Consider the following 16,455-nt stretch of genomic DNA (forward strand, 5'->3'; position numbering starts at 1 on the left):
CAGTATAGCTGACTGTGGCTGACTGTATAGCAGTGTGGCTGACTGTATAGCAGTGTGGCTGACTGTATAGCAGTGTGGCTGACTGTATAGCAGTGTGGCTGACTGTGGCTGACTGTGCTGACTGTATAGCAGTATGGCTGACTGTATAGCTGTGCTGACTGTATAGCTGTGTGGCTGATGTATAGCTGAGGCTGACTGTATGGCTGACTGTATAGCAGTATGGCTGACTGTATAGCGGTATGGCTGACTGTATAGGACTGTATTGCAAACTGTATGGCTGACTGTATAGCAGTCTGACTGACTGTATAGCGGTATGGCTGACTGTATAGGCTGACTGTATAGCAGTATGGCTGACTGTATTGCTGACTGTATAGCGGTATGGCTGACTGTATAGCGGTATGGCTGACTGTATAGCGGTGTGGCTGACTGTATAGCTCTATGGCTGACTGTATAGCTGTGGCTGACTGTATTGCTGACTGTATAGCAGTATGGCTGACTGTATAGCGTAATGGCTGACTGTATAGCTGACTGTATGGCTGACTGTATAGCAGTATGCTGACTGTATAGCTGTGTGGCTGACTGTATAGCAGTTGGCTGACTGTATGGTATGGCTGACTGTATGGCAGTATAGCTGACTGTATAGACTGTATAGCAGTGTGGCTGACTGTATAGCAGTGACTGTATTGTGGCTGACTGTATAACAGTGTGGCTGACTGTATAGCTGTGTGGCTGACTGTATAGCTGTGTGGCTGACTGTATAGCTGTGTGGCTGACTGTATAGCTGGCTGTGTGGCTGACTGTATAGCTGTGTGGCTGACTGTATAGCTGTGTGGCTGACTGTATAGCTGTGTGGCTGACTGTATAGCTGTGTGGCTGACTGCTGACTGTATAGCTGTGTGGCTGACTGTATAGCTGTGTGGCTGACTGTATAGCTGACTGTGGCTGACTGTATAGCGGTGTGGCTGACTGTATAGCTGTGTGGCTGACTGTATAGCTTACTGTATAGCTGACTATTGCTGACTGTATAGCAGTATGGCTGACTGTATAGCAGTATGGCTGACTGTATAGCACTGTATAGCTGACTATTGCTGACTGTATAGCTATGGCTGACTGTATAGCAGTATAGCTGACTGTATAGCTGACTGTATAGCTGACTATTGCTGACTGTACTGTATGGCTGACTGTATAGCAGTATGGCTGACTGTATAGCTGACTGTATAGCTGACTATTGCTGACTATATAACAGTATGGCTGACTGTATGGAAGACTGTATAACTGTATGGCTGACTGTATATCAGTATGGCTGTGTGGCTGACTGTATAGCTGTGTGGCTGACTGTATAGTGTGGCTGACTGTATAGCTGTGGGCTGACTGTATAGCTGTGTGGCTGACTGTATAGCTGTGTGGCTGACTGTATAGTACTATGGCTGACTGTATAGCAGTATGGCTGACTGTATGGCTGACTGTATAGCGGTATGGCTGACTGTATAGCGGTATGGCTGACTGTATAGCGGTGTGGCTGACTGTATAGCGGTGTGGCTGACTGTATAGCGGTGTGGCTGACTGTATAGCGGTGTGGCTGACTGTATAGCGGTGTGGCTGACTGTATAGCAGTGTGGCTGACTGTATAGCAGTATAGCTGACTGTATAGCTTACTGTATAGCTGACTATTGCTGAGTATGGCTGACTGTATAGCAGTATGGCTGACTGTATAGCAGTATGGCTGACTGTATAGCTGACTGTATAGCTGACTATTGCTGACTGTATATAGCAGTATGGCTGACTGTATAGCTGACTGTAAGACTGACTATAACAGTATGGCTGACTGTATGGAAGACTGTATAACTGTATGTGACTGTATCAGTATGGCTGTATGGCTGACTGTATAGCAGTATAGCTGACTGTATTTCTGACTGTATAGCGGTGTGTGACGTTCTGTGTGTGTCCCTCTCATCTCCCTCTTTCAGCCTTATGTCGGGCCCTACTGCCTCCTGCGTCATGACCAGCAGCAGCAGCGTCAGATCTACACCCTGCTCAACTCCTTGCACCCCGCGTCGCCTCAGCCTGGCAGCCGAGTCCTTCACCAACCTGAGAGACTCCACCAAGACCATGAGCACTAGTGGAGGTCTGGTGCGGCTCCTCCAGGAGCGAGGCATCTCTGCAGCAGTCTACAACCCTCAGAGCTGGGACCGGGCAGACTGTAGCACCTCCATCCCCACTGGGGGGCTACCGTCGCTTCTACCGCCGCGGCCCCCTGACACCCTACCCTCCACGCCGCCCAACTCCCCAACCCACCGCTCCCTATGTGCCAAACCCAGCAGCCCCGTTGGCCCCTTCGAACTCAGTCCCAGCGCCCCGCCCTATGACAACTTCCTGGCATCGAAGCCGGCCAGCTCCATCCTGAAGGAGGTGAGGGCAGAGGCCCAGAGCAGTGAGTCAGCAGACAGCGAGTGTCAGACTGACGTCAGCGTCCACAATCTGAAGCTGGTGGACAAGCTGAAGCGCTTCAGCGTGGCTGGGGCCAGCCCCTCTTTATCAGGGGCCACGGGGCCCACCATGCTGGGGCCCCTCAGCGGCCTCCACCGCCCTTCCCACTTCTGCCCTTCTGTGGTGACCAGTCCCATAGGGGGCCTCGGCCCCGCTCTGAACGCAGGCATCCGCCGTAACCGCAGCTACCCGGCCATGGTAGGGGCCGGCATGGCTATGAAGGGCCCGGGGCCCCAAAGCCCCACAGACATGCTCCTGGCTTCTTCCTCCAAGCTCCCCAGACAGACTAGTCTCAATGATGGGTGAATGAATGTTGACTTTTCTCTTCTGTCTGTCACCTGTCAGATGAGTTGGATGTATATATAGCTGCTGTATGAGTCCCCGGTCTGTGACAAATCAACTCTGTGCCTGAAAGAGATGCCCTTTCTTTTTACAGTGCATTTTGTATCAATGCTAATTATTTTGTCTTTCTTTCTCTATTCTGTCTCTCTCTCCTCTCCTGTCCCCTTTCTCTATTCTGTCTCCCTCTCCTGTCCTCTCCTCTATTCTGTCTCTCTCTCCTCTCCTGTCCTCTTTCTCTATTCTCTCTCTCTCTCCTGTCCTCTTTCTCTATTCTCTCTCTCCTCTCCTGTCCTCTTTCTCTATTCTGTTTCACTATTCTGTCTCTCTCTCCTCTCCTGTCCTCTTTCTCTATTCTGTCCTCTCGCTCTATTCTGTCTCCATCTCCTTTCCTCTCCTCTCCTCTGTCCTCTTTTCTCTCTGCTTACAAGCCTCAGTAAATAGTACCTTGATGTGTTATTGTTTAGTTGTTGATTGGCCCTGCAGATCGGTAGGCTGAAGATGTACTGTAGCACCTGTTATCTGTTTAGGAAACGGAGCGCTTCCAAGCCCAGGTAAACTCATATTAAACATCTATTTATTTTATTCCCAGGTCCAAACGTATACATGTAGAGATAAAGCACTGTCTCTTCCTGTTAATTAGCTAATGAGTGGCAAGCAGTACCAACGATCACACCTTAACTGGTATTTAAGGGTGTTCAGTGACATCATGACAATATGCACATAACGAAGACCTTTATTGAGGAAACGAAATGTTGGAGGTACAGTATTCATACTACTAGCTAGCACAATACTGGGCAACAACACATGTTATTCACCTCAAAGTTGATCCAAATAAAGAGTGGGAAGGAGCCACACTTGAAGCCAAGAGGGATGCATGGATGTTTGCCGTGAATGAATAGGCTGTGGTTTGAACTTGGATACATTGTAACAGACCAACATGATTTATAGACATTTGTGTGCAGTGCGAGTATGTGAGCATGTGTGTGTGTATAAAGTTGTTGAAAGATTTACCTATAGGCCTATATAGTCTAAGAAAGGCTTGAGTCATTTGGTTAAGGTGATAATCAGATATACAGGACATTTCAACCAGGGCCCACTAACTGCTGTCTCCCATTACAAAAGGTGTGTAGAAGAGTTCTCTGGAATGGACGCGGTTGACTTTTATGAGAGAAACATTATACAAGTTAGATTTTTCTTCTGACTTTCATCTTTCTGGTAACAAGCTTTGGTGACTGAACTGTTAGCTTTAAACTAAAGCCTCTGTACTGTAAATGAAGTTGTGGAATGGAGAGCTGGAGGGAATACGTCCTAGTGCCTCATACTTTACATAGTTCCATTGTTGTTGGACTGACTGATCTGTCTGGTTCCTCCCTGGTATGAGCAGACAACTGCTTTGTGTTCTGAGGTTATCCTCCTCCTCGAGTTTTAACTTGAACTGCAGAGAAGATGAGCTCTCATTACATCTTGGATAGATGCAGTATATGTGTTGAAATAAAGAAGAAACGCCTAGTATTTATCATTAACTTCTGACAAAAGTAGAGATTGGTCCTTGCTGACATTGTGTGTAACTTGAAAAGCCTTTGAATGTATTGATTAACAGCAGAAAATATGAAGTCCATGTGTGTCTGTTGATTTAAATGATGCTTTTACTGCATTTCAACCACAAAGGGAATTATTATTATACTACTTGTACATTGTAAATGGTATGTATGCAATGCATTTAGCCATGTTAACTCTTTTTAATAAACTAGAATATATATATATATATAGGGACAAAAATGTTGTTCAGGCCATGAAGTGGTCAGAACACTGGTTTAAAAACAAGGGTTTTGTGTTCCAGAATTTCAAGAGCACCAATTTGCAAAAAGGCTTTTATCAATAAAACAATTGATATGACCTGCTTGCTTTCATGTCTTTTATTTATCTGTCTATGTAGTGTTGGTTGGAGTTCACTACAGACAAAATAATAACATCATGTTTGGAGCACAAATCACCAGAAATCCTCATGATAATGAACCGTGTTTGAAGACATGTACTTGACAACTGTTGTTTCATGGTGTTTCACCATACTGGTGCCCACACAGCTTTATGAGGACAATATGGACCGAGCTACAACACGTGTTCACATGGGAAAGATCTTAATAATAATAATAATAATAATATATGCCATTTAGCAGACGCTTTTATCCAAAGCGACTTACAGTCCTCAGTTTCATGGTGTTTCTCCATACTGGTTCCCACACAGCTTTATGAGGACAATATGGACCGAGCTACAACACGTGTTCACATGGGAAAGATCTTGTCCTCAGTTTCATGGTGTTTCACCATACTGGTGCCGACACAGCTTTATGAGGACAATATGGACCGAGCTACAACACGTGTTCACATGGGAAAGATCTTGTCCTCAGTTTCATGGTGTTTCACCATACTGGTGCCCACACAGCTTTATGAGGACAATATGGACCGAGCTACAACACGTGTTCACATGGGAAAGATCTTGTCCTCAGTTTCATGGTGTTTCACCATACTGGTGCCCACACAGCTTTATGAGGACAATATGGACCGAGCTACAACATGTGTTCACATGGGAAAGATCTTGTCCTCAGTTTCATGGTGTTTCACCATACTGGTGCCCACACAGCTTTATGAGGACAATATGGACCGAGCTACAACACGTGTTCACATGGGAAAGATCTTGGCCTCAGTTTCATGCAATTAGATGACTATTTGAGAATTTCAGTGTTGTTGGAACCAAGTGCATTGTGTTGAGGGTCCATTACTACAGACAGCAGCAGAAATAAACCCCCATTCAGCTGTTCCCCTAAGTGCTCTTTCAGTGCCCCTTTCTCCATGTTCAAGGAAGTCCTCTCTTTTGTTTGTAATTAGTGGGAACATCTGGTATGATCACACATCCACTTGAACAACAAGCCACTTGATATTCACAGATGGATCCAGCGTAGCAGGTAGCCTCATGGTTAAGGCATTGGGTCAGTAACTGAAAGATTGCTGGTTCGAATACCGGAGCCGACAAAGTGAAATAAATCATCTGTCACTGTGCCCTTGAGCAAGGCACTTAACCCTAATTGCTACAGGGGTGCTGTACAATGGTGACAATGGCCATGATTCCACTCCCTTAGAGGTCTTAGGGGAATTATTTATTTATGTTGATGTATTATATGCATTATTATAAGGTCGTTCAATGAAATATGCTGGAGCTCTTGTTCTATTCAACATATTCACATTTTCTTAGTGATATTTTTGGTGTCTTACAAACAAATTGATGATCAAATTGACGTTTGACTTGCATTATCATGGACTTCAAAGAAGATTGTTAATGCTCAGAAAAATATATTAAAGGAACTGAAATGATTCATCCTTTTTGGGATCTGCACAAGTATTCTGAAATGTTTAGTGGTCCTACATAATCCCCCCTACCTGCCATCTCTCTCTAGGCCTGTCAAATCACTGTCTCCCTGTGGGGTCTCACCATCCCCAGTCCCAACCTTCTAGCATCTCATTGAGCCTAATGTGGACCCAGCAGTTAGCCACTGTCTGTTGTAAATGGGCACCAATACATGTAATTGCCCAGCAGCAGCAGCAGCAGATGTTTCATGTTTTTCTGTATTTTTTTGCCATGCTTTATTATGCAACAGATCCCTCCCTACTCCCTCCTCATCCTCCCCTTCTCCTCATCCTCTTCTTCTCCACCTCCCCTCATCCTCCTCTTCTCCTCCACTTCCCCTCATCCTCCTCTTCTCCTCCACCTCCCCTCATCCTCCTCCTCATCCTCTTCTTCTCTTCCACTTCCCCTCATCCTCTTTCTCCCCTCATCCTCCCCCTGCCTGCTCTCTGCCCCCATTCTCCCCTCCTTCACCTCTCCTGATTCTCCCTCCCATTTTCCTCTCCACATCCGCTCATCCTCCCCTCATCCTCCTCCTCACCCTCCCATTTCCCCTCCTCACCCTCCCCTTCTCCCCTCCTCTGCTTCCCCTCCTCCACCTTCCCTCTGCCTCCTGCCTCCCATCCCACAACGAAAACCTGTCGCAAATAATTAAATCAGCTCATTGAGGGACACCTGCGCTAGCATTAGTGCAGCGCTAGCCAAGCTTTATGCTCACAACAGTGCAATCCAAGCCAAGCCATTGTCTCCAATGCACCCAAGTGGTACTCCATCCAATATTTGTTAAGCTGCGTGCTTTGTCTAATGTAAAAACCCAGGCTCTATTTGTCTCCTGTGTGTTCCGGTTGATCTATTTAGTGACTGAGATGTGATATTGCCTCTGTTATTGCCGCTAAAATCACACTCTAGGGCCGTGTGTCTGAAAAAGTAGATTTGGAGGACGGCTCAGGAACAAAAATGCTCTTGCTCTTTAATTCAGTCCGAGTGATGTGCTGGGCTGCTGTAGGTACAGTGGGTCCATAAGAAGACAAGTTGCTCAGGGAGGTATCACTTTCAGACCTAAATGGTGTGTGCTGCTAATACACCCACTGTCGTCTCTCACGGTCTAACCTCCCTGTACCTTCTGCATTAAGAGGAGGATCTTGCTGTATGTTGCTGCATCCCTGTGGCTCAGTGATGACTAGAGCTGTGAACAATGTGTGGCAACTGTGGTCCAGCATAATGGGGGAGCAAATATGAGTCAGATGAGCCGTTGTGTAACATTATTTGTAAATGACAAATAGAGCAAGTCATGAGCCCACTAAACGCACTAGACTGCATGGCACTTAGGAATACAATGAACCCAAGGCCTTAGTGTTTGGAAACACTATGGAGAAGGATGTTATATATAATGCAGACTTGGTTGATTCTACTACAAAATCTGTCTGATTAGGTGTCTGTGTGTTTTAAGGACATGGGACTGTGTATAGGGTACATGTAAGAAAAGCATCAAACCTTTTTGTTTTCTTCAAAAATCTGTTTACGTACTGTATATATATATTGCTTCATATCAGTTTTACAAACACATTTACATCAAATACATCATAATAAATCTAGCTGTTGGGGACAATGATTTTTTTAGTTTTCTGATAATTGAGATGGATTTAGTGGTGTCTGTTTCTATGAGGAGTACTCCTCGTACTCCTCTGCACTGCGGCGTCCGAAGTCCATCCAGCCCAGGTAGTCTCTGTCCTTTATCTTGTGGCTGGGACCCGGACCACTGGCTCTGCTGCTCAGAGACGAGCTCCTCTGCAATGATCCTGAAAGCAGGGAATTTGAGGGGTTACTTTTCTCAGCACAATCCTTCAGCTTTTACCAAAGAAATGGTGCTTGTGCATTGTTTGAATCCTAGATTGCCCTTTTAAATACTACATTATATTCTCATGGATATAATATATATTTCTGTCTGGCACAGAGACTGATGTCACAGCATCTCTACTGTAACAGGCACTGGAGTCTCCTGTGGGTATAACCTTATTCATTTGATTGTATCATTAGATGAAAGAACATAATATAATTATTCCTAGAAAGCATCCCATCCTTATGACTGTTTGGGATCAGGATAACACAACGCCTTGGTATGTTGGATCAGAACATGTTTCTTAAACATTTTATGTTCCAGGGATCAGGGAAGAACTATTGGATTAAAACAAATGAGCACTTGTTAATTGACTAAATCAGTGTTGGCTAGCTATCTGATGGGACCATTCAGCAACATCTGCTCAGCAACATCCGCTCAGCATCATCCGCTCAGCATCATCCGCATCATCCGCTCAGCATCATCCGCTCAGCATCATCCGCTCAGCATCATCATCCGCTCAGCAACATCCGCTCAGCAACATCCGCTCAGCAACATCCGCTCAGCATCATCCCAGGGACTGGTGCCGGCCGTCATTATGAATCCACTGGAGACACTGACTGTTTCATTCTTTGGCATGTACTTCTGTGTGTAAATGTTCATTATTATGTGTACAGATGTTCTGGCCCTCTTCAGAGGAGTTAAGGATATCTACAAACCGCACTAACCTACACAACGTTTGTAGAGGTCCTTTTAAAATGGCAAAATATAGCCATTTATTTGATTGTTTCTAAAAGTCTAAAAGTCCAGTTTGAGCAGGGCCAGACAACAGCAGCATGACACAGCCATGACTGGATTGTGACAACACCCAGAGAGATGAATGATGACAGAGGAGAGAGAGGAAGGATGGAGGGAGGCTTTCTTTCTCTAACAATCTTATATTTCTTCATCTCTCTGTTACGTGATGAAAACCACTGGAGGAAGGCCTCCTCTCAGTCTGGATAATTCCCACTATCAACTTTCTCCTCCATGGCTGTCTCTCGTACTGTGGGACTTCTCTTCCTTCTCAGAGGAAAAGTGCTTTAACTATAGAGATGGGAAAGCTATCAGAGTGGAGATGATGCCAATCCAAAACTCATACAAGGTTACTGTCCTGAGGCCCAAATGGTACCCTATTCCCTAAATAGTGCATTACTTTTGATCAGAGTGCTATGTGCCCTGTTCAAAGTAGTGCACTACATAGAGAATACGGTGACTTAATACATGACTTAATATAATTGGTGACTTAGTTCATGAGTGAGGGATACCAGGATTGTGATAACATACAACCCTAGAATATGATATTTAGGAACAAACCTTTAACATTGGTCTATTTTATTTGAACAAACATGTAACAGATGCCATGGCTTACCTTTCCTGGATATCAATCTTCCCAGTAGTTCACGCAGGCTGGTGCGGGGGTCCTCTGCCTCGTCCTCTGCCGGTTTGGAGAAGGGGATGAGCTGGCCACTGGAGGGTGCTGAACGGGTGTGGCGTGTGTGTTGGGGAGACATAACGCTGTCGAGCTGGGGGGGCTCAGGCTTGTCCTCATCCTGCGAGTGCGATGGGCGCCCCAAACTGCTGCCAGAGAACGCAGCCAGCAGTACACATACACAGATGCCTGCATTCATTGCTGAGGGAGGGGACACAGAGAGAGGGAGGGGACACAGAGAGAGGGAGGGGACACAGCACAGAGAGAGGGAGGGGACACAGCACAGAGAGAGGGAGGGGACACAGAGAGAGGGAGGGGACACAGAGAGAGGGAGGGAGGACAGAGAGAGGGAGGGGGCAGAGAGAGGGAGGGGGCACAGAGAGAGGGAGGAGAGGGGAGGGGGCACAGAGAGAGGGGGCACAGAGAGGGGAGGGGGCACAGAGAGAGGGAGGGGGCACAGAGAGAGGGGGGCACAGGGAGGCACAGAGAGGGGAGGGGGCACAGAGAGAGGGGAGGGGACACAGAGAGAGGGAGGGGGCACAGAGAGAGGGAGGGGGCACAGAGAGAGAGATGGACAGAACATCAGAAAAGATTAGCATCAAAAGAGAACATGAATTAACATCTCTGCATAGATCTGTATTACATTTGAGTCTATTTAAAAAATGTATGTTTTACAAGGAATACCATGATATTTTTCCTCGTGACACAGCTGAAACTTTTTTGTTGCATTATGCAGCACAGGGGTAGAAGGCAATTAGCCAAAACAATACATTTTGTTAAAACAAAATGAATGTGCCCTTTCCCACCCAATATGAATTGACCAGTCATATAAGTTGTAGGAAAGTAATACTGATGGATGAGTCTTTCCTGTTGAAATATAATCCTGGAGGAAAGAACCAACACAATTAGGCAGCGATCCATGTTATCGGCTTCTTCAGCTTCCAGTCAGGAGAATTAACTTTTCTACCATAAGACGCCTCAGAGGCAGAAAAAACAGACTCTTCTCTGTTTAAAGAGCCATTGAAAAGTTCTCTCCCGGGTGAAGATGTCTTCATTCCACCAATGGACTAGTGAATATTTCATGTAGATTCAACAAACAAGAACTGTCTGGGTTGTATAGAATGAAAACAAATATAGGACAGCATTCCAAAGGAAGGTTTATTCAGGCAGAAATAATAAATCAGATGTTAAACAGGAGTCAGGACACACCATCATTTCTCAAACTAGCTACAGTGAATGAATGTCTACATGAATTCAAGACAGATTTCATATGAAAAACACAATTACGTCCTCACATAGTTGACTGGAACCCAGTTGGATTATTGACCTGAACTTAAACCCTGTACTTCAATTGTAGAGAACCCATTGTGCAAGGAATCAGTCCCATGCTTCAAGTGTTCAGCTTCTTTACTGATAACCACAGCGACCTCACAGCAGAAAAATTAGAAAAATAAATAGCCACACAAAGTTCAATTACCTTCAGTCAGTCCACACAGGCTGGGCTCAACAGTCTGATAACAGTAGAGGAGAGGAGTGTACAGTAGAGGGAGTACAGCTGGAACAGACAGCGGGACACTTCTCCTGAAGGTGCAGGACTGACCCTTATATACCCGGAGTGGGAGGGCCGGTCCCTGGAGCGGAGCGTTTGCATCGTGTCGTGTATTTGCTCATCGCTGACGCAGTAACGGGATAGACGCACTCTCCGCCTCCTTCAGAGAGGGACAGGGCACCACCCTGGACCCACTACACTCCCCACGCTCCTCTCTCCTCTCCTCTGATGCTGACACACTAGGGAACAAGAGGGGAGAGGGTCAAAGATCATAACAACCACTCCCCACACCCCTCCCCCAAAAACAAGGTCGTATTCATTAGGACACTTTTTTATATTGGGTGTGTTCAGGTATAATCACTCATAGTTTCAGTCCATTTTCTTCCGTTTGGTTCCTAATGAATATGACCCAGAAGTAAGCCCCTCTCCTAGACCCCAGTCAGCAGCCTCACCACCCCCACCCCATCAGCCTCCGTCTCCAGACAGTGATAGGCTAATCCTTCTCCCTCATTAGAGAGACTGCTGCCTGATTAATATGGGGATGCACATCTGGCTGTGTGCCTGGGAATGAAACACAAGGCACGATCTCTTAAAGGTCTTTTAAAGTTGTCTAACTGAAGGACATGGAGATTATGTTTCTTCAGGATTACGTTCATACCACAGGAGGTTGGTAGCACCTTAATTGGGGAGGAAGTGGTAATGGTTGGAGTGGAATAAGTGGAATGTTTTCAAATACATCAGACACATGATCTCCATGTTTTGGACATTATTATGAGCCATCCTCCCCTCATCAGCCTCCTGTGATTCATACACTGTATCGTTAGAGAATTAAACAGTCCTCCCCTCATCAGCCTCCTGTGATTCATACACTGTATCGTTAGAGAATTAAACCGTCATCCCCTCATCAGCCTCCTGTGATTCATACACTGTATCGTTAGAGAATTAAACAGTCCTCCCCTCATCAGCCTCCTGTGATTCATACACTGTATCGTTAGAGAATTAAACAGTCCTCCCCTCATCAGCCTCCTGTGATTCATACACTGTATCGTTAGAGAATTAAACAGTCCTCCCCTCATCAGCCTCCTGTGATTCATACACTGTATCGGTAGAGAATTAAACAGTCCTCCCCTCATCGGCCTCCTGTGATTCATACACTGTATCGCTAGAGAATTAAACAGTCCTCCCTCATCGGCCTCCTGTGATTCATACACTGTATCGTTAGAGAATTAAACAGTCCTCCCTCATCAGCCTCCTGTGATTCATACACTGTATCGTTAGAGAATTAAACAGTCCTCCCTCATCAGCCTCCTGTGATTCATACACTGTATCGTTAGAGAATTAAACAGTCCTCCCCTCATCAGCCTCCTGTGATTCATACACTGTATCGTTAGAGAATTAAACAGTCCTCCCCTCATCAGCCTCCTGTGATTCATACACTGTATCGTTAGAGAATTAAACAGTCCTCCCCTCATCGGCCTCCTGTGATTCATACACTGTATCGTTCGAGAATTAAACAGTCCTCCCCTCATCAGCCTCCTGTGATTCATACACTGTATCGTTAGAGAATTAAACAGTCCTCCCCTCATCAGCCTCCTGTGATTCATACACTGTATCGTTAGAGAATTAAACAGTCCTCCCCTCATCAGCCTCCTGTGATTCAGACACTGTATCGTTAGAGAATTAAACAGTCCTCCCCTCATCAGCCTCCTGTGATTCATACACTGTATCGTTAGAGAATTAAACAGTCCTCCCCTCATCAGCCTCCTGTGATTCATACACTGTATCGTTAGAGAATTAAACAGTCCTCCCCTCATCAGCCTCCTGTGATTCATACACTGTATCGTTAGAGAATTAAACAGTCCTCCCCTCATCAGCCTCCTGTGATTCATACACTGTATCGTTAGAGAATTAAACAGTCCTCCCCTCATCAGCCTCCTGTGATTCATACACTGTATCGTTAGAGAATTAAACAGTCCTCCCCTCAGCAGCCTCCTGTGATTCATACACTGTATCGTTAGAGAATTAAACAGTCCTCCCTCATCAGCCTCCTGTGATTCATACACTGTATCGGTAGAGAATTAAACAGTCCTCCCCTCATCAGCCTCCTGTGATTCATACACTGTATCGTTAGAGAATTAAACAGTCCTCCCCTCATCAGCCTCCTGTGATTCATACACTGTATCGTTAGAGAATTAAACAGTCCTCCCCTCATCAGCCTCCTGTGATTCATACACTGTATCGTTAGAGAATTAAACAGTCCTCCCCCTCAAGCCTCCTGTGATTCATACACTGTATCGTTAGAGAATTAAACAGTCCTCCCCTCATCAGCCTCCTGTGATTCATACACTGTATCGTTAGAGAATTAAACAGTCCTCCCTCATCAGCCTCCTGTGATTCATACACTGTATCGTTAGAGAATTAAACAGTCCTCCCCTCATCAGCCTCCTGTGATTCATACACTGTATCGTTAGAGAATTAAACAGTCCTCCCCTCATCAGCCTCCTGTGATTCATACACTGTATCGTTAGAGAATTAAACAGTCCTCCCCTCATCAGCCTCCTGTGATTCATACACTGTATCGTTAGAGAATTAAACAGTCCTCCCCTCATCAGCCTCCTGTGATTCATACACTGTATCGTTAGAGAATTAAACAGTCCTCCCCTCATCAGCCTCCTGTGATTCATACACTGTAAGAGAATTAAACAGTCCTCCCCTCATCAGCCTCCTGTGATTCATACACTGTATCGTTAGAGAATTAAACAGTCCTCCCCTCATCAGCCTCCTGTGATTCATACACTGTATCGTTAGAGAATTAAACAGTCCTCCCCTCATCAGCCTCCTGTGATTCATACACTGTATCGTTAGAGAATTAAACAGTCCTCCCCTCATCAGCCTCCTGTGATTCATACACTGTATCGTTAGAGAATTAAACAGTCCTCCCCTCATCAGCCTCCTGTGATTCATACACTGTATCGTTAGAGAATTAAACAGTCCTCCCCTCATCAGCCTCCTGTGATTCATACACTGTATCGTTAGAGAATTAAACAGTCCTCCCTCATCAGCCTCCTGTGATTCATACACTGTATCGTTAGAGAATTAAACAGTCCTCCCTCATCAGCCTCCTGTGATTCATACACTGTATCGTTAGAGAATTAAACAGTCCTCCCCTCATCAGCCTCCTGTGATTCATACACTGTATCGTTAGAGAATTAAACAGTCCTCCCCTCATCAGCCTCCTGTGATTCATACACTGAGAGAATTAAACAGTCCTCCCCTCATCAGCCTCCTGTGATTCATACACTGTATCGGTAGAGAATTAAACAGTCCTCCCCTCATCAGCCTCCTGTGATTCATACACTGTATCGTTAGAGAATTAAACAGTCCTCCCTCATCAGCCTCCTGTGATTCATACACTGTATCGTTAGAGAATTAAACAGTCCTCCCTCATCAGCCTCCTGTGATTCATACACTGTATCGTTAGAGAATTAAACAGTCTTCCTTTTGGTTCTCCTCCTGACCCTAAAATTGCATCTCAAATATCTATCAACTGAATTACTGTCTTTGTTCAATCAAATCCTTTGTCCAGCTTCTACGATTAGTGGAGGAAACATAATATAATATATATGCCATTTAGCAGACGCTTTTATCCAAAGTGACTTACAGTCATGTGTGCATACATTCTACGTATGGGTGGTCCCGGGGATCGAACCCACTACGCTGGCGTTACAAGCGCCATGCTCTACCAACTGAGCTACAGAAGGACCACATGCTTCCTGTCATTTGAATTAATATGCAGTATTCAGAGTATCTAATATTCCGATTATCTTTCATTTCACCCAGTGAACACTATTTTATAGGAATGTAGTTTTATCTTACCATTATACATCCAGATAGTGGTTTTAAATATAGGTTCCTTTAATATTTGTATAACTAACACATTACTCATTGCTGTTGTAACAGTATTTAATTCATTGTTCTTAAGCCCAGTTGACTTTTCTAACGAGGGAAATTAGAATTCCACTGTACACCAATTAGCTGTCCCACTGGGGATGTAGGATTCAATCTCAGATAAACAGGAATAGTGTTGTATCTACACTCTCTCCTGTGTATTTTAAGCATGGTCCTCTATGTAAATGGGTTAGCATTAGCGCTTCGTTGCTCTTCAGAATGTCATCGGCATGCGGTTGTCCTCTTGGAGTGATGTGGCTGTTACACGGAACAAGCTGCCACTCAGCTCTGCACGCACAGAGACCGAGAGAGAACAGACCCTTGTTGTTATAACAACAACAACATTAAGGAGAAAGACAGCATCTAGAAGAACATCAGTAACATCACCGACACAACTTAAAGAGCTGATATTGTTTGCATCCCAAATAGCACCCTTTCCTATATAGTGCACTACTTTTGATCGGGGCCCATAGGAGTCTGATCAAAAGCAGTGCACTACAGGGCAGGGGTGTTCAACTTTACCCTATGAGATCTGGAGCCTGCTGGTTTTCTGGTCTACCTGATAATTAATTGCACCCACCTGGTGTCTCAGGTCTATGTCAGTCCCTGATTAGAGGGGAACAATGAAAGAGAAAACACAGTGGAACTAGTTTGTGGTCCAGAGTTGAGTTTGAAGGCTTCGGGGAATAGAATGAGATGCACCCAAACTTTCTGATGTGAATCTTTGAAGGCAGGGGGCCCAGGCGGGCTATCACTGGCCAGCAGGGTGTCCCCATACACCCTATCAGATCAGCCTGACAGAGCTAAGCAGGTCACCATACACCCTGTCAGATCAGCCTGACAGAGCTAAGCAGGTCCCCATACACCCTATCAGATCAGTCTGACAGAGCTAAGCAGGTCACCATACACCCTATCAGATCAGCCTGACAGAGCAAAGCAGGTCCCCATATACCCTATCAGATCAGCCTGACAGAGCTAAGCAGGTCCCCATAGATCCTATCAGATCAGCCTGACAGAGCTAAGCAGGTCACCATACAACCTATCAGATCAGCCTGACAGAGCTAAGCAGGTCCCCATACACCCTATCAGATCAGCCTGACAGAGCTAAGCAGGTCCCCATAGATCCTATCAAATCAGCCTGACAGAGCTAAGCAGGTCACCATACACCCTATCAGATCAGCCAGGGTTGGCTTTATCTGTGCACTAACATCCAATAAAGAGAGGTCTCTCTCTCAATCCAGAGCTTCCAGCCAAACGCCTGGATGGATTAGAGAGGGATACATCTGATCTGATTCCTTTCAGCAGTGGTGATGGAAACATAGGAGATAGGCAGAGCTCGTGTCCCAACTGACACCCCATATGGCTCTGGTCAAAAGTACTATGTAGGAAATAGGGTGCCACATGACGCAGCCACAAAAATG

General features: G+C 45.4%; 2 protein-coding genes across 8 annotated transcripts in view; one reads left to right on the forward strand and one right to left on the reverse strand.

Moving 5' to 3' along the window:
• trak1a (trafficking protein, kinesin binding 1a) overlaps positions 1-3,063 on the forward strand; it is a 62,531-nt gene extending 59,468 nt beyond the window's left edge. For all 7 annotated transcript variants that reach the window (XM_046338225.1, XM_046338218.1, XM_046338219.1 and 4 more), the window contains one exon: positions 1,968-3,063. In XM_046338225.1, coding sequence (XP_046194181.1) covers positions 1,968-2,793 — 826 coding nt within the window. In that variant the 3' untranslated portion in view covers positions 2,794-3,063. The remainder of the gene's footprint in view (positions 1-1,967) is intronic.
• Positions 3,064-7,678: 4,615 nt separating this feature from the next.
• On the reverse strand, positions 7,679-11,113 carry LOC124024230 (cholecystokinin-like). Its single transcript, XM_046338228.1, has 3 exons — positions 11,015-11,113; positions 9,478-9,738; positions 7,679-8,028 (listed from the first exon to the last, which is right to left on the reverse strand). The coding sequence occupies exons 2-3, from the start codon at positions 9,734-9,736 to the stop codon at positions 7,889-7,891; spliced, it is 399 nt and encodes a 132-aa protein (XP_046194184.1). The 5' UTR covers positions 9,737-9,738; positions 11,015-11,113; the 3' UTR covers positions 7,679-7,888.
• Between the last annotated feature and the right edge of the window lie 5,342 nt (positions 11,114-16,455).

Source organism: Oncorhynchus gorbuscha, unplaced genomic scaffold, assembly GCF_021184085.1.
Source record: "Oncorhynchus gorbuscha isolate QuinsamMale2020 ecotype Even-year unplaced genomic scaffold, OgorEven_v1.0 Un_scaffold_1796, whole genome shotgun sequence".
NCBI classification, from domain to species: domain Eukaryota; kingdom Metazoa; phylum Chordata; class Actinopteri; order Salmoniformes; family Salmonidae; genus Oncorhynchus; species Oncorhynchus gorbuscha.

Coding starts and splice junctions, on each gene's coding strand:
- LOC124024230 (XM_046338228.1), bottom strand. CDS start 9,736: ATGAATGCAGGCATCTGTGTATGTGTACTGCTGGCTGCGTTCTCTGGC. Junction 8,029..9,477: donor AAGATTGATATCCAGGAAAG/GTAAGCCATGGC, acceptor CCCTGCTTTCAG/GATCATTGCAGAGGAGCTCG.